Here is a 21,863-nt window from a genome sequence, read left to right on the forward strand (position 1 = left end):
TGTCTAGAATTTGAGGAATTCTGAACTCAAAATCTGATAGCATAAACACAAAGATGCTATACATCCACAATTTTTCTAGAATGAACAGGGATGCTCTAGAAATATGAAGTTCATCATTGAGATGAAATAAAAAGGGGAGTGAATTATAAACCAGAAATGTTTTATGTGGTTTCATACCGAAGAGTCCATAATCGGCTGGCCAGGGCAGGCATACCCTAAACCATTTTTCTTTTAACCGTTTTAGGTCACATTTGTTTTTGCAGTTTTTTCAGTTTCTTTCGGAACTAATTAAAAAGTTGTTTTCATAAGGTTTTAAAGTTGTCATGTAAATACTCTGCTATGAAATTAGTGATGGCCTCACAGACCACTAAGTTAAGGAGAGGTGCATGTCCACATACAACAACTACATAGGGAAAATGAGAACACTGCAATTTTCAGATATATTTTCCAGGCTTTCACGACTCCTGAGTTAAAGTGGAGAATTTAGTTCTTAGCTTCATGATAAAGTTATCATAGTATGCTAGTATTATACATGACATCAAAATGACTTAAATGGCACAAACCTTTTTTACAGAAAGTCGTTCAAGGAGGAATTAGAAAAAAAGAAAAGGAAAAAATGAAAGAGAATACGTACTAAATTCCAATAACTATACAGGTTACATAATATCTGTTACTTTATGTAGTCCTCACAACACTGCCATTAGCTCCAATTTGTAAATGCAGAACCTGGGATGTATAGGAATTAAGCAATCTGCCCCAGTTCACACAGTTAATAAATGGCAGAACAGGGAATTGAGCCCAGGTTTGTCTGACTTCCAAACCTGTAGTTTCAACATTCCGCTGCCTCTAAAAATATCTCCCAGGATAACACAGAAATTTTTTTAAAATCGTATTTTATTGTTCTTTTCCAAAAGATTTTATAAGAAACATGCATTTGGAAAATTTCCATGGTATGATATGAAATTAACAACAATTACATTTTCTCAACTCTAAGGTGTCATCTTTTATAATACACTTCATTGATTTTATTAATAAAAATCCTTCTTGATGGGGGAAGACCCTCACATAAAATGTACTTATTGATTTTACGACACAATTATTTAGAATCCTAAAACATGTGAAAAGAACGTGTTTAAGAATCAAGGGAGATTTTTAGCCTCATTCTCCAATTTGCAATTTATAGACCATATTGATGTTAACTTACTTCTGAAAGTTAACATGAAATTTGGAGACTTACTATCTGCCCTAGTGAGATCATAAATGAAGTTTTATGTTACTTGAGGGTAGATTATTAGGATGAGACAGTGGTGCTTAATTTTTGTTTTGTTTTAAATCAAATGTCAACTGGATAAAATAATGTTTGAATGTTACATTGCCTCCAAAGAAACAGAAAACAATCACATCACCAAAGTGATCTAGAGTAACATATACTAGAATTTTACAACAAATTTTAAGAAATAGATGTTTCAAATCAGAGTGTTTCAAATGGTTAAATTTAAGATCACCTTGTTATTAGTAAAGGACATGAATGATTATTCAGGCAGATGTTAATTAAAAATAAATCTTTACCAATGAGAAGGATACAAAACAGAAGTTTAACCATTACTATCTCTGGGTGATTTTCCTTGGTTATTTGTATTTCCAGAATTCACTACAATTAGTATGTGCTGCTTTTGTAATAATAATTATTCCTGCTTGTTAGCTTTTATGTTCTTCACTTATTTACAGACAAGGCTGCACAGGCTTGAGTGCAGTAGAACAGTCATAGCTCACTGTGGCCTGGAATTTCTCGGCTCAATCAATCTTTAGCCTTAGCCTCCTGAGAAGCTAGGACTACAGGCACACATCACCACATCTGGCTAATTTTTAATTTCTTTTTTTTGTCTAGACAGGGGATCTAAATATATTGCCCAAGCTGGTCTTGAACTCCTGGCCTCAAGCAATTCTCCTGCCTCAGCCCCCAAAATTACTGAGATTATAGGCATGAGTTGCTTGTTAGTCTTAAAAAAAAAAAAAAAAAAAAAGTGAATTAGATGGTTTTCTATCCATCTGTTACTGATCTGTCTTACAAATGCTGTGATCACATTATGCAAAAACAACTGAAAAATTCAGTGGAAGGAAAAAAAATTCAATTTTGTAGACTGAAGCCAAAATCAATGGACTGAACTGGTTTCATTAACATTACCTATGTTGTAAGCAAATTTTTCGGTATATAAACTTGGTAAATATAGACAAGAATTTTTGAAATTGGAATTAGACTTGAAAATCCAGGACCTGTGGTCACCATATCTATAGGACTTGGAACACAGGTGCATGATAAACTTTTATGTTACACAAACTTAGCTAAGGGTTACTGAGTGCTCAGTTCTCTTAAGAAATTACAACTGTTAGACTCATTCAGGGCTAAGAAAGAACTGAATCTAAAAATGTCCAGGTTATCTAAAAAAAAAATTATAATTGCACTTACTTCTAAATTCCCTTACACAGAAGACAGGCAAAGCAGTATTCCCCGAGCTCATAGAGGCAATGCAGGACAGAAGCTACAGTTCCCACAGCGCCAGTGCTGCCCTCAGGAAAGCTGCACGGCCACATTTCTGACTCCTATCAGTAACTTGCAAAGTAGAACTCTTATTGGCTCTGACTTAAGTAATTAGAATAGTAAGACTGACCTGTGACCATTCAGCTATTAACATTAAAGACAATCCCAGTATTTCCCCAAGCATTCTAGGCTGAGAATAATCACCACCTGGGATACCATTGTAGTCTCAATTCCCCCTCCCCAAAAAGTTGCATCGTAATGTACTGAAGTGATGTCGTAAGCAACAGCACTGAAAGCCAGCAAAAGCCCACAGGGTTTACTTCCATCAGACGTCCAATGATCATTTATGAATCAATGAAGTAGGCCTGCTTCAGAAACTTGTAGCAAACAATGGCTCCATGGGTAAAGCGTAAGGCAAAGCTGCTTCATTACATCTACTCAGTGATGCTCAGCCAGAGAAATGTCTCATGAGTCAGTGGAGTTCAGCGGAAATATTCTCGCAATGCTGGACGTCAAAAATAGACAGGGCAGCGGATGCGGCTTTCTGATTATTACCTGTTGCTTTCAGAGCTGCAATAGCTTGTGGGGAATTTAGGAAAAGAGAGATCTTGCCATTTTCCAGAAATCTCATTTGGATTGCAAAACAAAAAAGACAGAGAGGCCCAATAAGAATGACACAGAGCATGTTGTCTGCAATTTAACACACACCACTGTGTTCCAAAAATATTCATTTCCTAAAAGAGGCAAGTGAGACAGAATTACTTTGGAGATTTAAAATACATCCATGATGACACATCCCACGTTCATGTCTTACTTCTCATGAACACATCAGGCCATTTAGAAACTATGCCTCATGCCAAATTGAGCTACAGAAGTGTGAGAACACATTTGTTGACCCTAGAGCACTGTTTACTTCTCAGTACACTTCCCGGCATTGTTAGAGGACTGTCCCTTGGATAAAAGTGTACATAACACAGCCAAAAGTGCAAGCGTAATTTTCAGAACTTGGTAATGACCTAATGCGGCTATGACCCGGGGCTGCTCTCAGAAGCGCACAGCAGAGCTGCTCTGTTGAGACCACTACTTACCAGCTTCTGGCAAAGTGTTTGGAAACCCGCTTCTCAAATAAAAAGAAAATACGTTGTTTAAAAATGTGTGAGTAAAAAGTGTTGTTTCTTCTTCCTCTAATTAAGGTCTTATTCCAGTAAAATAACTGCACCTGCCTTTACTGAACACAGGTGACTAGGCCAGCAGTTTATAAGAAATAGGTTATTTAAATACTAGCATTCCCACTGCTTTTAATAATACCTGTAGTGACTGTTAGAGTTTACAAAGCCTTCTCACAGGAATAGTGTCTCGTATCGGGAAACGAGGAATTTGTCTAGAAATTGCTTTTCAGAGAGTGGTGTCTCTCATCTATGAGAACACTTTCTACTGCCCATGAAAAATAAATGTCTTAGAGAAGTGGAAAGTCATTTTCTGTCTAGAAAAAGAGGCATTTTAGTTTTTATTTTTTAGGTCAAGCAAGTCTCAATACTTTGAGGATAAATCTGTTATGTAACTGAACTATCTGCTAACATATAAGGTATCTTGGTTTTTCTTTATGCAACTGAATAATATCCTGTTAGATATATTCAAAATCCAACTGAAAGTATCTTTTCAGCATATGTACTTTAAAAGTTTCTTCAACCTTAAAAATCCTTCAGTCATTTGCTGAGAAATCGCTTTTGTTGATTTAAATAATCTCTTTGTGTAGAACAAAAGTTCTCTCCTAAATACAGCTATTGTGTCCAAGGCAAAAAACAAAAACAAAAAACCCTGATGACAGTATGGAGAGTTTGTTAATTTCGCTTTAAGTTACTGGATAAATGAAGAGGTAGCCCTGAAGGAAATGGGGGATAAAAATGAGCTGTACTCAGTGAAAAATATTTGGTGCTTTTCCTTAGCCTTTCCCAAGCAAACACAAAACATTTCAAGACACAAGTGGTATTTTCTGATTGCTCTGCTGCTGGAATTCGTCTGTCGTGTCTTAATGCTGCCTCTTTAGATCTCCCCCTGCTCCAGTGACATAGGAGTTTGGGTCAGTTTTAGTGTTTTACAAATACTGTCCCCTAAAATTTAATCCTGTAAGTTTTCAAATATTATTTTTCTTTTCTTTTCTGAGACAGGGTCTCACTCTGTTGCCCAGGCTGGAGTGCAGTGGCATGATCATGACACACTGTAGCCTCGACCTCCTGGGCTCAAGCAATCCTCCCACCTCAGCCTCCAGTAGCTGGGAAAATACTACTTTTCAATGTATAAACCATGTCTTAAATATGGAATACTTTATGAATTAACAAAATAAGTATCTTCTTTAACATAATTTCTAGGACTATAAATCTTCCTCAGAGGATGCTCTGCCTCCCAAGAGTAATTTCAATTTGGGGACTGTTAAAGGGAGTGCCATTATGACTTCTCTGATGGAAGAATGAGGGAGAGAAGATCTTATTGGTCATCACACAAAGCCATATATACGCTATTCCTCGGTTCAGAGAGTTAGCTAAATATCACCAGGATAGAAGGAACCTTCTCAGCCCCTCTCTCTCAAACTTGCGTAAACGTTGTGAGGCATAAGGGGTGTCATGAGATTCCAACTTTCCATGCATGAGTACGAGTTTTAGGAGTTCACAACAGAATGTAGCAGGCATTAAATAAATTGAGGTTGGGATTCTGGTTTGCACTGAAAAGCACCTTCTGAAAATGTTTCTTAAAAACGGTCATTAACATAACAGAAACTAACAAGCTTCAAAAACGCATAAGCAACCACCTCCCGTAAAAATGTTGTCCTTGCAGCAGGTGATATTGATTGCATGTAACATGCATGATACTACAACTTGTAGTTAAACTGAACACTAGGGCATGCATCTATTCTCTTGGAGGTTTTTTAAAATGGAAAGAAATATTATCTATATATATGCAGAGGGTGAGAGGGAATAGAGGGAGAAATGGAGATTTTTGTCCTTTTTTTTTCTTACATTTCAAAAACAAACATCTCTGAGCCAGCTCTATCACAAGGGACCCGAAATATTTTAATTGGGAACAATTCCCTAAGTCTAAAGAGGATTAATTAGTTAAGTTTACGTAAGAGTATAGCTGCTTTTTTTTCCTCAAAAAAACCAAATTGTTCCTTCAGCAATTATTTATAGTTTTAAATAGATGAGCCTTTAAATTTTTAAAATTTTAAGGCTTTTAAGGCTTTTCTTTTGTTTTTCTTTTGAGACGGAGCCTTGCTCTGCCGCTCATGCTGGAGTGCAGTGGCACAATCTTGGCTCACTGCAACCTCTGCCTCCCAGGTTCAACAGATTCTCCTGCGCACGCCACCACGCCCAGATAATTTTTGTATTTTTAGTAGAGACGTGGTTTACCATGTTGGCCAGGCTGGTCTCGAACTCCTGACCTCAAGTGGTTCGGCTGCCTCGGCCTCCCAAAGTGTTGGGATTACAGGCATGAGCCACCATAGCCGGCCCTTTTAAGGCTTTTAAATCTAGGGTTAAGGTCATTATTACAAAGGACTTATAAAAACTAAATTCTTCTATCATCAAGTTGGCACACAACAACCTGTGGGCCAAAATCCAGTCCAGTATCTATTTGTATATATAAAGTTTTATTAGAACACAGTCATAGCCATTCATTTATATGTTGTCTGTGGCTGCTTTCCTGCTACATTAAAAGAACTGAGTAGTTGGGACTGACTGTACAGCCCACAAAGCTTAAGGTATTTACTATCTGGCCTTTCAGAAAAACATCTGCCAACTCCTGGGTTAAAATATAAAAAATAAAGATTAGCATCAACATAAGTCTAGTTAGATGGGAAATAATATGTCCAGAAACATTAGCAGTTAAAACTGCTAAGAGATTTTTTGAACTATGACCTTTTCTCAGAAATCTTAAAGATGACTAAATAAAGTATTAGTGTAAGGTTAAGAAGAGGGGGCATTGAATATAGTCGAGCTGATAGAATTCCCGTGTTATAATTTCAACTCATTTTTTCTCTTAAGATTATATATAAGAAACAAGTTGTCAAATTAATCTAAATGAATTTAGATTAATTAGATTTTGATAAATTCTATTTCTGGCTTTTTTTTTTTTTGAGACAGGGTCTCGCTCTGTTGCTCAGGCTGGAGTGCAGTGGCATGATCACAGCTCACTGCAGCCTCAACCTCCCAGGCTTACATGATCCTCCCACCTCAGTCTCCCGAGTAGCTGGGACTACAGGCATGCCCTACCACGCCTGGTTAGCTTTTGATCTTTTGTAGAGATGGAGTTTCCCTATGTTGCCCAGGCTGGCACTGAACTCCTGGGCTCAAGCAATCCTCCCACCTCAGCCTCCCAGGCTTACATGATCCTCCCACCTCAGCCTCCCAAAGCGCTGGATTATAGGCATGAGCCATCGTACCTACCCTATTCTTGGCTTTGAAAAAATAGTTTTCTGACACTAAATCTTTGATTATAACTCCAACACATTATAGTTGCTTCTGGGAGACTTTTGCCTTTTGCCCTGCTTACAAATTAGCATCATATTCTAAAATCTCAGGAACTAAAATTACTCACTGTCATCTCTTTAAAATTCAAAGCCTATTGGAATCCCTACTCTTGTTATGTAGAATATAAACATTTAAGACATTTTACACCACATTTTCGTTATTCAGCATAACCATCGAGTGATGGAAGGCCGGTTCACTATTTTATAATGAATGTCCTGGGTTTGTACTGAAAGGGCAGCCTTATACACTGACTTACCTCACAGCACCAGGGAGGGGGAGATTTAGAAAATGCAACCACAGGAGCAGGGTATAGGGAAACAGCCATTCTCAGTAAGAAACAGGTTCATTTAAAAAAAAAAAAAAAAAAAACTAGGACCACCTCCTAGTGAGCCTCCTTGCTTTAGACATTTTGACAAAACAGTCACTGAGAAAATATCATGTGGCAAATTATCTTAATCACAAAAAGCCACTTGCTGAGTGTTTTCATGTAACACAGCCTTATTTGGCCGGGTACGTGGCCTACCAGCCCTGTTTTCGTCCCCAGGCTTCCTCCGCCACATCCTAGGCATGCCCTGCAGTGGTTTCGAACGGCCCTCCCTTTTACTCACTCATGCATTTGTACATCTAATGTATGTGACTGTTCTCCTGTCATATAAAATAGCAGTGTTAGTAATCAGGGTTAGTTTTTACTTGATTTTATTTCATTCAAAATGGATGTGAAACTTACTGGCATACCTAGGCTGCAGCCCCATGCAAGCAAGCAAAAAGCAAAATACTGAAAATGGAAGAGAAGAGAAACTGGCTAGCAGGCAGCTAAACTCACCCTTTTGTACAGCCTATGGTCCGCCAGGGGGCTTTAGACAGTAAAACAACACCAGAGAGCTATTAGCACGTGAGGGTCACAACAGAAATCTTATAAATAGCTTTATTTCAACAAAAAAGAGTGTGACATGGTTTCTTTTTTGGAAAGAAAGAAAAAGAGAGTGATGGTGGGGGTATGTGAAATGAGTAGGTAGAAAATTCACCAATTTAAGTCTCAAAAAATTGGGGTCATATGACTTAGAAATGGGACACTTCTGACTGATTCCTGAAGCCACTATCTACCTACCTTTTTGAGAGGGTGTCATATGAAGTTTTCCTTTTTTTTTTTTTTTTTTTTTTTTTTGAGACAGTCTCTCCCTGTCGCCCAGGCTGGAATGCAGTGGTGCAATCTCGGCTCACTGCAGCCTCCGCTTCCCAGGTTCAAGAGAGTCTCCTGCCCCAGCCTCCCAAGTAGCTGGGATTACAGGTGCGCACCACTACACCCAGCTAATTTTTTATATCTTTAGTAGAGACAGGGTTTCACCACGTTGGCCAGGCTGGTCTCAAACTCCTGACCTCAAGTGATCCGCCCGCCTCAGCCTCCTAAAGTGCTGGGATTACAGGCACGAGCCACCGCACCCGGCCAAGATTTTCTATCTTAATACGATTTTAATGCTTCTAAGGAACAACAGACATGATAGTTTCTTTTAAAATAACATTAAATAACTCGACCCAGAATGAAAATAGGATTACACACATCCTAAGGAAAATATGAGTTTAAAACAAACTTCCAGGATAGACTTTTAGGATTTCTTCAAGATCCTTAATTGAACATATTAACAGAATATACAGAAATGGGAAGTGAATACTGATCTTAGTGCAGAGGTGATAAAATCTGCCTATTTTTCTAACATCTGAACTGTAAATGGTCAAGAGCCAATAACATTTTTTATTTCATTCCAATTAATGCACAGGAATCCAGAGCCCATATCTGATGTTCTCTTCATAATGAACCTTCTTGTTATCCATCTTATGATGTTATTACCAGTTAAAATATACACTTAGGAAAGGCAAAAATCTTCATGAAATTTTTCTCTACCAGTTTACAGAAAGAGAACTCTAAAAACAAAAGTGAAAGGACTCCTTTGTTTAGCTTACTTTGTGGGGGCAACCTTTCATGAATTTATGTTTTGTTTAAGTATCTCATGCTCTTAATTCTCTCAGAGTAAACACAGGACACAGCTTTGGCAAAAATGAAAGGGAGACGAGTGTAGGACTTTATGCAGTTTTGCTCCTACGTTACCCACACATTCATGCAAAGTCTGAGGATCAGGCTAGAAGAAATGAGGAAAAAGTCTAGCACAACTTAACTTGCAGACATTCTGGTTTGTCTGAAGTGGCCTAAAGAACAGTGGTGTCAAGGTAATTTTCTTGAAAATAAAATCTATCTGGAAAGTATCAACCACAGTGTTATGAAAGAAGATGTGATTCCGCTCAAAGTGGCCGAAGTCTATTGTTTTTAGTGCTGGATAGGGTCTTGCTCAGGTTTTTCATTTTGCAGGTCTAAGAGGAAAAGGGAGGAAGGAACTATGAACATATTGGAGAATGTAAGGAAAAGGGCCCAGGTGAGTCCTTGATCTGTTCACCAAATAAAGAAAATCCAGTACTCTATTTGGTCCTAAGTCCCCTGCAAAGTAAAAGGTATGACTGAACAACAAAGAAAAGAGGCTGCCTTAGGTGAGGCTTGCAGAATTAATTTCATGATCTTAGAGCCATACCCATTTTGGGGATGCATTTCCTAACAGGACGTCCTGTTTCAGAGTACTGACACTGGTATGTTACTCATTAGCCATCATGGTGAAAAATCTCCCATCCTCGCACGGTGGAAAGCAAATGTTGCTGAGGCACAGGGCGAGTGAACACTGGCTTCTGCACGGCATTGTAGCTGGGGAAAACCATCTATCCTAGTGAATACTGTTTTTAAGTTTCATGATGCTAATGCAGTGGCTGTGCATGTTTCCTTCTATGGTCACAAAAATAAATTCTTTTGTTAATTTAAGTAAAAGTACAAATAACCCATTAAACCTATTAAGTCTTAAAGGCAAGGTATTTTCAAAGCTAGCAATCAGATGGTTGTAGGAGTAAGAAAAACTAAAGCAAAATGAAACCTCAAGGAGTCCAATTAAATATGAATACTAGGACTTTTGGTATAATTAAATAGGAAGAGGAAATAAGACATTAAAGAGCCTGCTTTAATGTTTGGTTCTATAAACTGCACAGCTCCTGACACACAGAGCAACAACCCAACCACACAGAAGGTGGTCTACACCCAGCTCAGACGGCCGCAGTTACAGACGTCAGACTGGAATATTAACCTGGATAAAGAACACAAACCACTTTCACCAGCCCTCTGAAATCTAAGTAGAGACGCTAGTCTTCATAAAGAAAGCTCAAATTTGAGAAACAAAGAGAAATTCCTCTGGCTTAGCTCCACGAGAAGATGCTACGTCCCACAGAACGCTGGGGTCACAGGACCCCATTTCCTACTAATTGAAGATATGCCCAGAATCTCAGATGTCTTTCTTTTCCTGAACAGCTGCATTCCAGCAATCTCTCCTGTTCCTCATCACGGACCAGCTTTAATTGATAGTTTAATAATAGAGGATGTTAGCAATTACATGACCAGCAGAGGGCACCAGCTATTTGGTGGAAATTCTACATCAGAAAACTTGTTTGGAATTCATGGTTTTCCTTTCCTTCCTTGAGACTAGAAAGTGTTTTCTCTTTGGACACATGCTAGCATAGCAAAGGATTAGAGCAAAGAATATACTGCAATGTGGCGTATCAATCGCAGGTTAAAGAGAAACTTAATATTAAAAGCTAGTCCGACTAAGTTGACCTCACACCCAGATTAAAACAGAAAAACACGGGTATGAATCTCCATTGTTCAAACAGCATCGTCTGACATGGTTACCAGCGTTCCAAGGGTAGCAACCTGATTCCTACTTAAAGAGCTCTACTACCCTATTGTAATTTGGGACATATGCCCTGATTATCTGCAGGGGGATTAGCTTTACATAGGAGTTAGTGAGGGTTAAGAAGGTCAGGGATGCTTCATCATTCTCCCTGAGCAGAATGTATAAACGAGGACTAGTGTACCTGTGGCGACAGCGGCGTAGAAACCTCATTATTTTTCGAGCAGCTTGATCCTGCTTTTTGGTTAGCAAACTGCTCCTGAAAAAGTCAGAATATTATTGTCACAAGAAGGGCACAGTAAAGCCCAATATGCGAAACTGGTCAGCAGTGACAGAGGACTCTGCATTAAGCAGTTCACGTAGCAAAGCCAACAGCATACGTTAAAGATGTATACAATCTGAAGGGGAATGAGTGCGTATGCTGTTTTCATAGTATCGAGTCCAGGCATCACTAGAGGAGAAAGGAGGGTGTGTGCAGGCGCCCTCAGCTTCAAGAGAGACTATATAAAGACTGAAAATAAAATGCCACTTAAATATTCTTTCACAATTTATTAGAAGCTCATTTTGCCGCAAAAGGCATTCTGGCATTAGAGAGGCTTTCTTAGTTTAGAAGGTGATTCACGGGAGTTGATACACTCTTTGGGCTATTGTGCAAATGTTCTGATCAATGTATTTTACTCGGCTCAACGTTTTTATCACAGTCTCTAAAATGGAACAGCTTAACCCTAATTACTCTTCCAAGGTTGCAGTAATTCTACAATTTCACTCATTTCCCATTTGCCCCAAGAATAGTCTTGTCTCTAATCCGAATGTAGCATCATATACATTTCAGTTACATTATGATTAGGGACAAGTTCTGTTTAGAAATAACTCCAAGAATAGTTTTTGTATTTTCACATTGAAAATCAGATTTCCTTCAGCCTCAAAGAGCATGTTTATATAAAATTACATGAGTGCTGGCAGCGGGCTGTACTTTTTTTTTCTTCTAAAAAGGAAATGGGTTAAACTACTATAATCGAGTGGTAACTTTCTGAGTAGAAACTGGTGCTGCCAAATTCTGATATAAGGTGAAATTGGGTGGCAATATCAAAATAATTGGGTGGGATATAGAGAGAAAGAGCTAAATATTCAAAACCAGACTCAGCACAGGTGTTAAGTATACAGCCACCATGCCTAGAACGTTCTGGAACACAGTGACTGCCAATGCTTTAGGCCTGTCCCCAGACTCCAATGTCAGCCCAGGACAAGTCTTTCAAAGAAGTCAGAGTTCTCTTCCCTAGGGAGCTTTAACTCCATGAGCTCTTTTCCACCCACCTGAGTTTCTGTTGTACAATCACAGCCGTCCGGCGAGCCTGCCGTCTTTTGCCACATTTCTTATAACTTCGGTAGTACTTTTGGATCAGCACAGCAGCCCGTCGGCTCTGCTGGAATTTTTTTTGTTCATAGTAACTTCGGAATTTGCTCTGGATAAGGATGGCAGCCTGTGTCATCTTTTTATAAAGTGCATACTGCAGGGGAAACAAGAACAAGCAACACAGTAACAACAGGGGCCGCACAGGCTCAGCGTCCTTCGAGTTTACCGGGAAGGGAAGAAGAGAAAATGCTTTTCCCCTCTATTATTACATTCTTTGTTCAGGGTTTAATCACAAAAGAGGCAAACGAGGAAGCTTTACACCTACCTTTCCAAAATGTAAACTATTACTTTAAGGGTTGCCTTCAGACATACTTTTTTCCCCTAAAACATCAAAATATTTAGCCCTTCTTGGAGAAAAATTTTAATAGCAATACCCTTACACATTTACGAATCTAAAACCAGATTTCGACAGGAAAATTTTAAATGCTTCAGATTAATATTTCCTATCCAGTTTTGAAACAGGAATATAATTTTTTCATGCCTTCCAATTCCCACCATACACAAATTGACTTAGCAGTCAGCCCCCGGTTTCTAACTATCATTCCACATGACAAGTTTCTGACTGAGTTACAAAGTCCCAAATACAAGGCTTATCATGAAACGCTGACACCTTTAAGCCATTTTAACCTGTAAAAGATGAACACTCGTAAGACCAACACGGTGGTGAAGCCGTGAAACATGGACGGCTGTCACAGTGCTGTGGGCGGCCCAGGAGGCAGTGCCAGGAGCCCTCCACCCAGCCCGCTGCAGAGCTACAGAAGTGAGGAATGAAGGCCCAGGGTGAATTCTCCTCAACATCAGTCTCTAGGCACCAAAAACACAGAGCTCTCCATGGTCTTAAAACGTTATGTCCAAATTTCTAATAAAACAGAGTATGACTCCGGGGATGAGAAGCTGCAATGAAGCCCTTTGCTTATAAGAAGGCAACTTACCATTGCAAGGAAAAATATTCCCCAGAAAATCCCTGTATCTGCCTAACTGTATCTCTGGATGTATGAGGAGGTGAAATGAGGGAGGGAAACTGCCTTCTCAGAATTGTCCAAGAACCCGGACCCTTCTGCGAGAAACTTCTTTGGTCTTATCTGACCTGCTTCACCTTTTCACTGGTCTGAAAGTCTTTGAAGACAAGAATGCTGTAGCCTACAGAGCCCCTGTGGTTTCCATCATCTCCACCTGTGCACGTGACACACTCAGACCCATCGGGCCGTAGTGAAGTGCTTTGGGAAAAAGGGTATTTCCTTAGTGGCCACAGGGCTCACGGGAACTGGCTTAGATGGATTAACGCCAGCCAAAAAATGTCCAGTTATGAATGTCGAAACCCACTCCAACTGAATAACCACGTGGTCCCCAGAGGACGGATGCACTGTGCTTAGGTGGCCTGGCAAGGGGGTACGTTTACTCCATGACCATGCCATCTTAATGGCCCCTCCCTGTAGCTGGTGATGGGAGTGAAGTTTGGGACTCTGGTGGAATGGTTTGTGAGAGGACTTGGGTGCATCATTACCTTCAAGGCTATCCATGTCAGCTTGGGGGAAAAACAGAAAATACAAGATTAATGTTAGATTGCTGAATATAATGAAATTAAAAACCAGAATCAATAAAACTCCCAACCAAGAAAAAAAAAAAGGCGACCTGGCTATAATAATGCCTTCCGTTTTCCAAAATATTTGTTTTACAGTTGTTACTCTTTCCAAAAATAACGCCTTCTGTCTTCCCAGCTGTAGATGACAATTTCTGGGGAGGGTTATTTTTTTAAAAAAAACAAACTCATATTTTGGAATCAATACCTGTTGTAATCACAGACTTGAAACCTTCCTTCTGTGTATCACTTGTGCTCCCAGGAAGCCTGCTCACCAAACAGAAGCCAGTGCGGCTCCCTGCTGTAGAGCTATAGGCACTGTGGTGTCAGCGTTTGCACAATAAACCTTCCTTTTCTGGGATCATGAACTCAACTGGCTCGAAGCCGAAGACGTCCCCCCACCCCTATTAATCGGGCTTAATCCTAGAGAAGCTTGAGGAAACGGCAACCCGAATCAGAAACTGAGGCAAGTCCTGGATTATGACAAGGTAACAGAATCCCTAATAATCTATGTGACCATTACACACATTAGAATGTATTATTCCTGAAATAAAAATTTAGAACGACCTAAAGCACAATCTAATAAAAGGTTCTAGAATCTACTGACAGGCCTGAATGTTACCATGCGAACCAGTCAAAACTCCATTAGGCAATTTTTAATATTTTATAACCACCTCAATGATGAGAAAGGCCTAATATTCATGTAATTTCTCTGGGCTTCAGCTGCTTCATCTGTAAACTGGAAATAAATACTGCTTACTTCAAATAATTGCAAAAAGGAAATGAGATGGGGCACCTAAAAAATCTAGTATGTACTAGTTGCCCCAAAAATATGAGTTCCCTTTCCCATCTGACTAGTTCCATAACCCTACAAGTTGGTTTGCAAACAGTAATACTGCACGAAAGAGTACTTAGATATTTGTGTTGCACCTTTAACTAAGGTGAACAAAAGCAGTTTAAGATGTTCTGAGCTTCCTCTGATTTTCAAAGATTTTAACAATTCTTCATTTTAAAATGCATTAAGAAGCTGAAAGGAAAATGGCCAAAGATTAAATACCTTCTGTAATTCAAACTCAAACGTAATACATAGCCAGCATTTACCTTCTCCAATCACCGTATCACACATTGGATTCCCCAGAGTTCTCTAATTACTAGGGAGTTTATGAAAGTATTGGACCAAAGATCCTCCCCGCAAAGATAATAGTGTTAGGATCAGACCAGTATCTCGGTAGGTAATAATACCAAAAGATCAAAAATGTGGACAAAAACTGTTTTGCGGTGCAAGTCTAATTGCAGATGGTTTTGTTTTCCTCTTTTTGTTTTAGAGACGAGGTCCAAGCTGGACTTCGATACCTGGGCTCAAGAAGATCCTCTGGCCTCAGCCTCTCGAGGAGCTGGGATTACAGGGACACACCAACCACCATGTCTGGCTTCCCCTGGTTTTTGTTTGTTTGTTTGTTTTGTTTTTGTTTGTTTTATCATGGCAGTTCAAACTAAGTCTCTGGCCAGGCGCAGTGGCTCACACATGTAATCCCAGCACTTTGGGAGGCCGAGGCAGGCAGATCACTTGAGGTCAGGAGTTCAAGATCAACCTGGCAACATGGTGAAACCCCGACTCTACTAAAACTAGAAAAATCAGCTGGGCATGGTAGCACACGCCTGTAGTCCCAGCTACTTGGGAGGCAGAGGCAGGAGAATCGCTTGAACCTGGGAGGTGGAGGTTGCAGTGAGCCCAGATCGTGCCACTGCACTCCAGCCTGGGCAACAGAGCCAGACTCCATTTCAAAAACAAAAAAACAAAAAAACAGAAAAACAAAAAAACAAAAAACAAAAAACAAATTAAGTCTCTGTAATGAAGTACTAGATGTAGTGCTCTTTAGCCAAACTGCACACCAGGATCCTCAGTGGCCTCGGGTGGGGCACAGTTCCCTTCTGTGGTGCAAAACTGAGGTTTACCTGTTTATATTTTCTGTAACAACGCTGAATGACAGCAGCAGCTACTTCTTGCTGTTCCCGCAAGGGTCGACCCTTAAGGGTAAAGTAAGGAGAAAAAAATCAGTAATGATTACCAGAAATATCAGCTTTTTATTACTATTCATTTAATGCACCTTCTCAGAGCTGAGATCCCAGGTTTACCAAAAAATATTGATAATTAATTATAAATGAGGAAAAATGAATTTATAGAATAAACCTCAGACTATCCTTGCTTCTAAATAAAGCTATGATTTTGGAACGTTAAGTAGACTAAAAATATATTCCTTTTTAAAGTATTTAACAAATTAGGCACTGTACTATTTGTCTTGCCAGATCTCAACTATCTTTCCTAAGATAACCCCAACTACTTTACTTTTGGATCAAGGATTAATGGCTTTTAACACCTTTTTGGGAGTGGTTGGAGACCACTTTGAGAATCTGTAGGAAGCCATGGGTCCCCTTCCCACCAAAAATGCACATAGAAGAGCTTTACTGCTTAATTTTAGGAGTTGAGGGGCTGCCTGGAGTTAGTCCCCAGGCCTCCAGTTGAAAACCCCTGCTTTAGGTCGTGACCTCCTAGCAGCAGAGGGGTCACTTTACTTTATATTAACTGAATAACAGGCATCCATATCATTACCAACAGTATGTTGACAAGGTGATGTGGCTAACATTATTTTACTAAAGCTTCTGAGAATTATTTAATGTGACATTAACAACTTTCATTAAAAATTCTATAAGCTCGTGAAATTTGCTTTAAGGAATACTAAAGAGACATTGTACTTGGGACGGCAAGGTCGAATAGAAAAATCAAGGCCAGGCGCGGCGGCTCAAGCCTGTAATCCCAGTACTCTGGGAGGCCAAGGCAGGCAGATCACTTGAGGTCAGGAGTTCGAGACCAGCCTGGTCAACACAGTGAAAACCTGTCTCTACTAAAAATACAAGAATTAGGTAGGTATGGCGGCACACGCCAGTAATTCCAGCTACTTGGGAGGCTGAGGCAGGAGAATCACCTGCATTGGGAGGTGGAGGTGGCAGAGAGCGGAGATTGCACCACTGTACTTCTCTAGCCTGGGCAACAGAACGTGACTCCATTTAAAAAAAAAGAAGAAAAGAAAAATCAGCACTGTTCTGTGCCAGGAGAGCTCCATTCCTGCCCTGGCCTAACCATGGACAGGTCCTTGTCCCAGCCAGTTAATTCTCTATGCCTCAGATGCTTGAGAAGACCGTGCTTCTGAAACTCTTCTACGAAGGTGCTTCAGGAACTCTGTAAACATTTGATAAAAATTTCATGTTTAACTGTTTAAAAACTGATTGTTAAAAGCAAATGATCTGGGAGATTGAGAAAGTTCTGGAAATGGGTAGCAGTGACGGTCGCACAGCAGTGAATATACTTAATGCCCCCACGTTGCACACTTTAGACAAAATCACAAACTTTATGCTCTGAATATTTTACAATAAAAATTTTTACAAAGCAGATACACACACAGATATGTTATACAGTGAATCTTAATAAATTGGAGACTTCCAAAAAAATTCTACACATTCAGAGGAAAAAAAGAAATGGTCAATGTTTTCATTCGCACGATTCTGACTTTCCTCTATCCTCCCTGATCTTAAGAATGTCACAAAATGAAGGTTCTGTTCTAGTTTACCTTGTATTTCCGGAAAGCTGTCTGGACAAGCCTGGCAGCCTCATAGAGTTCTCTCTGTTCATGATCAGACAGAGTGAGCTGAGCAAACTCATTCTCTACCTTCTCACTGGTAGATGCACTCAGGAATTCTGACCAATCCGCAGCAGAGGGAAGGTTAGGTTTCTCAAAAGCGATTTCACTGACGGGAGAGCCAACAGGGCTCAAGCTGGTATTAGAAGAAGGGGTTAGAGGCTCGTTATATGCACTTCTGAAACAAGAGGAGAAAAAGGAGACATAGATTAATAATTGATTTGCACAATCCATTAGATATTAATGAATGAACCAAGATGGTATCTGCCAGAAGCCACTGTGGGCAATTAGGAACATGCCTCCATTCAGTTAGGCAAGTTGCTAAACATACCCAGTGTACTTCGATTGAGTAAGTTCATACCCAACACCTATCATGACTTTAGTGCTATGCTAAATACTAAAACCTAGTAACAGCATACTCTACTGCCTTTAGAAAACTTCAACTGAATTAGGGGAAACATTATGCTACATTATCTTTGTGTGTGTGTGTGTTTTAAGACAGAATCTTGCTGTGTTGCCCAGGATGGAGTGCAGTGGTGCCATCTCAGCTCACTGTAACCTCCGCCTCTTGGGTTCAAGCGATTCTCCTGCCTCAGCCTCCCAAGTAGCTGGGATTAGGTGCCTTCCACCACTCCCGGCTTAATTTTTTATTTTTAGTAGAGATTCAGTTTCACCATGTTGGCCAGGCTGGGCTCCAACTCCTGACCTCAGGTGATCCCCCCGTCTCGGCCTCCCAAAGTGCTGGGATTACCGGCGTGAGCCACCACGCCCAGCTTAACACGATCTCTTATGCTCTGATAGCAGTAAAAAAAATAACGGGAGAGGCAGGAATAGGAGCTGGGCCTTTAAAGTGGCAACAGAACTTGTCCTAGTGCTTCCTTCCTTCCTTGGTATGGTCTGCTATGACACGGCATTCATCAAATACAATCAGCCTCCCCTGCCTCCAGTTAGATCCGGGAATCTAACTTGCGTAGTGATCCCGGTAACTTTACTCACCGGATCTGGGCAGCACTGGGCAGGCAGTCAGCATCCGCTAGGTAACTGGCCAGCCAGCTCATTGTACTGCTAATGGTGGCAGGGTCTGTTCTTTCCAATCCTGAGGACTCCATGGGCACAAAATTCTCCTGCTTGATTCGGTCAGGTGTAGCTTCAATAATGTGTTCTGCCAAGGTCATCATGTTCACCTGAAGTCAGAAGTTCACAGAACACACAGGTTAGAAAGGAGCCTTAAAAGTTATCCAGGTCTGCCTCCCCTGCCTCACCTTGGAGAGAAAAAAATAGTAAGGCAGGAGGGCAGACTTCCACCTCAATCCAATGCAAATATCATTTTAAGGTTATAACATAATACACCGAAATATGCTGAGATCCTGAGACCCGATTATCTCCAAGTCATAGTCTGGCCCCAGACCTTTAGCCCAGTCTTGGAGAACTTCTGGCTTGTACGTACTCCCTACTCTCAGAGTCAACCAATTAATGACACTGGGCAGTTCTAGAGTAACTTGTAATATTAATGAGGTGTCACTATTAGTTATATAACCAATATCTAACCACCCCCTTTTGCTTGGCCTAGAGAACCCTAGTTTAGACTGGGAATAGTGGCTCACGCCTGTAATCCCAGCAGCTTGGGAGGCCGAGACGGGTGGATCACTTGAGGTCAGCAGTTCCAGACCATCCTGGCCAACGTGGTGAAACCCCATCTCTACTAAAAATACAAAAATTAGCCAGGCATGGTGGCGCATGCCTGTAATCCCAGCTACAGAGGCAGGAGAATTGCTTAAACCTGGGAGGAGGAAGTTGCAGCGAACTGAGATCGCACCACTGCACTCTAGCCTGGGCGACAGCACGAGACTCCAACTCAAAAAAAAAAAAAAAGAAAAGAAAAAAGAATCCTCAAAGCTGGTGTCGATTAAGATATTCTTTACGCAAATCAGAGATGTGAACTGATTCTTAAAAATGTCCTTGCATACCTCTTAGAAGTGGTAACTGAAACACAGCACTTTGGGTTCTTAAGTGAACTGAAAATGTTCTCAATGGAACTATACAAGGTGACAAAATGCTTCTCCTGCAACATGAAGGAGCCTCAAAAACATCCTGCTAAGTAGAAAAAGCCACAGTAGACTGCATGGTGTATGACTCCACTTATATGAAACGTCTAGAAAAAGCAAACCTCTGGGGATAGAATCAGATCAGTGGTTGCCTAAGGCTGGGCAGAGATGGACTGCAGATGGGCAGAGGGCACTCTGGAGTGAGTTGGAAGTCTTCTAGAAAGGGACTGTGGCGATGGTTGCACAGCTGTGTATATTTACTAGAAGCCATCCCCTGTGCACTTAAAATGGGTAAATTTTATCATATGTAAATTATACCTCAATAAAGCTGTTAAAAATGCTTATTGTGGACAATGTTATAAATTTTCATCAAAGAACAAGAATTAGTTTTTGTAATAAGAATAAAAATAAAAAATTTAAGAAAAATATATTAGGCCAGGTATGGTAGCTCATGCCTGTAATCTCAGCACTTTGGGAGGCTGAGGAGGGCGGATTGCCTGAGCTCAGGAGTTCAAGCCCAGGCTGGGCAACATGGCAAAACCCTGTCTCTACCCAAAATAACCCCCAAAATTAGCCAGACATGGTGGTGCAGGCCTAGTGCTTTCTTACAGTATCTGTAATCCCAGATACTAGAGAGGCTGAGGCAGGAGAATTGCTTGAACCCAGGAGATGGATGTTGCAGTGAGCCAAGATGGCACCACTGCACTCCAGCCTGGGTGACATAGCAAGACTCTGTCTCAAAAAAAAAAAAAAAAAAAAAATTGTAGCTTTCTTTCACCTTCACTGTTGGCCCTCTTGATTTGTGACTCAAACGGTAGGACGTCAATCTTGCCTTTATTCTCTTTCCATGAAAGTATTCTATATATATTTAATATATTTAAAAAGCAAGGTGGAATTTCTGAAGGCCTAAAAGGTTGTCACTCTACAATCACTTTCCTAAATCCTCCATTTTATAAACACGTAACAACGTAAAAACATCTTAAGTAACATTCTCAGCAGCTGGACCTGAAAAGACATGTCACTCATTTCTAAATTTCACGGGTTGTGCTCAGAGAAGACAGCTTTTAAATGGGTAGCTTTGGATTTGTATTCAAATTTTCTTCATGTCCTAGTATATGAGCAGTTTTCATAAATGTGTCTTGGATATCTGAAAAGAACAATTATATATGTAATTGCTATGTGTATTAACTACATATATGCATATAGTTATATATATATCATATATTAAATCTATCATATATTAAATACATATTAAGTCAAGCCTTCTGATTTTGTTGTTCAACTTGTTCATATGCTTTTCATATCTACTTGATCTGAAAAAATTCTGAGCTAGGTGTTAGTAGCACACTATGACTGTGGGTCCACATTTCTTTGTATTTACTAGTATTTGCTGTAATGTTTCAAGGTTATGGTGCTAGATATACAATAGTTTGCAACTGTCATATCTTCTTGATAAACTATATATATATAAAATTTCCCTTGAATTGTACTTTTCATCTTTTTTCTTTTTATACTCATTTATCTATTATAGTTCTATCATTTCATTTTCATTGTTTCTCTTTCATTTCATTTTGGTTGTATTTCTTACAAGTAGCATATATCTTGCTTTTATTAAAAAAAAAAAAAAAACAAAAAACAAAAAACCGAGGCCAGGCGCGGTGGCTCACGCCTGTAATCCCAGCACTTTGGGAGGCCGAGGTGAGCAGATCATGAGGTCAGGAGATCGAGACCATCCTGGCTAACACAGCGAAACCCCATCTCTACTAAAAATACAAAAAATTAGCCGGGCATGGTGGCAGGCACCCGTAGTCCCAGCTACTCGGGAGGCTGAGGCAGGAGAATGGCGTGAACCCGGGAAGTGGAGGTTGCCGTAAGCAGAGATGGCGCACCTGCACTCTAACTTTGAGACTTTGTCTCAAAAAACAAAACAAAATAAAATAAAAACAAAAAACCAAATCCAAAAATCTGCCCTTTAATAGAATTATCACTTCCTAGAGTGTGAATGAATCCTGTGTGAAAAGGTTCCCGTTTCCTGTGATTTCTATAGTTACGTTTTCCTTTGTTACCATCCCTGAACTTTTTCCAAATGGGTCAAATTTTTCTTTTTTCCCCTTCAATGACTTAGAAATTCTGTAGCCTGTTTTTTTTCTGTTTGTTTGTTTTCTTTTTGAGATGGAGTCTTGCTGTGTCACCCAGGCAGGCAGTAGCGTGATCTCGGCTCGCTGCAACCTCCACCACCAGGTTCAAGCAATTCTTGTGCCTCAGCCTCCCGAGTAGCCGGGATTACATGCA

The 21,863-nt window shown here is 40.1% G+C and overlaps 1 protein-coding gene across 8 annotated transcripts in view; it reads right to left on the reverse strand.

Moving 5' to 3' along the window:
* The window catches only part of CAMTA1 (calmodulin binding transcription activator 1), a 974,629-nt gene that overhangs the window by 5,852 nt on the left and 946,914 nt on the right, over positions 1-21,863 (reverse strand). For 3 of the 8 annotated variants that reach the window (XM_030942619.1, XM_030942618.1, XM_030942617.1), the window contains exons 7-11: positions 18,523-18,710; positions 17,458-17,704; positions 15,788-15,859; positions 12,153-12,346; positions 11,023-11,097 (exon numbers count right to left, since the gene is read on the reverse strand). In XM_030942619.1, coding sequence (XP_030798479.1) covers positions 11,023-11,097; positions 12,153-12,346; positions 15,788-15,859; positions 17,458-17,704; positions 18,523-18,710 — 776 coding nt within the window. Of the gene's footprint in view, positions 1-7,885; positions 7,917-11,022; positions 11,098-12,152; positions 12,347-13,756; positions 13,778-15,787; positions 15,860-17,457; positions 17,705-18,522; positions 18,711-21,863 lie in introns of all 8 variants that reach the window. The other 5 variants (XM_030942611.1, XM_030942612.1, XM_030942616.1 and 2 more) reach the window with 4 other exon arrangements.

This window comes from Rhinopithecus roxellana, chromosome 12, assembly GCF_007565055.1.
Source record: "Rhinopithecus roxellana isolate Shanxi Qingling chromosome 12, ASM756505v1, whole genome shotgun sequence".
In the NCBI taxonomy this organism is placed as follows: Eukaryota; Metazoa; Chordata; class Mammalia; order Primates; family Cercopithecidae; genus Rhinopithecus; species Rhinopithecus roxellana.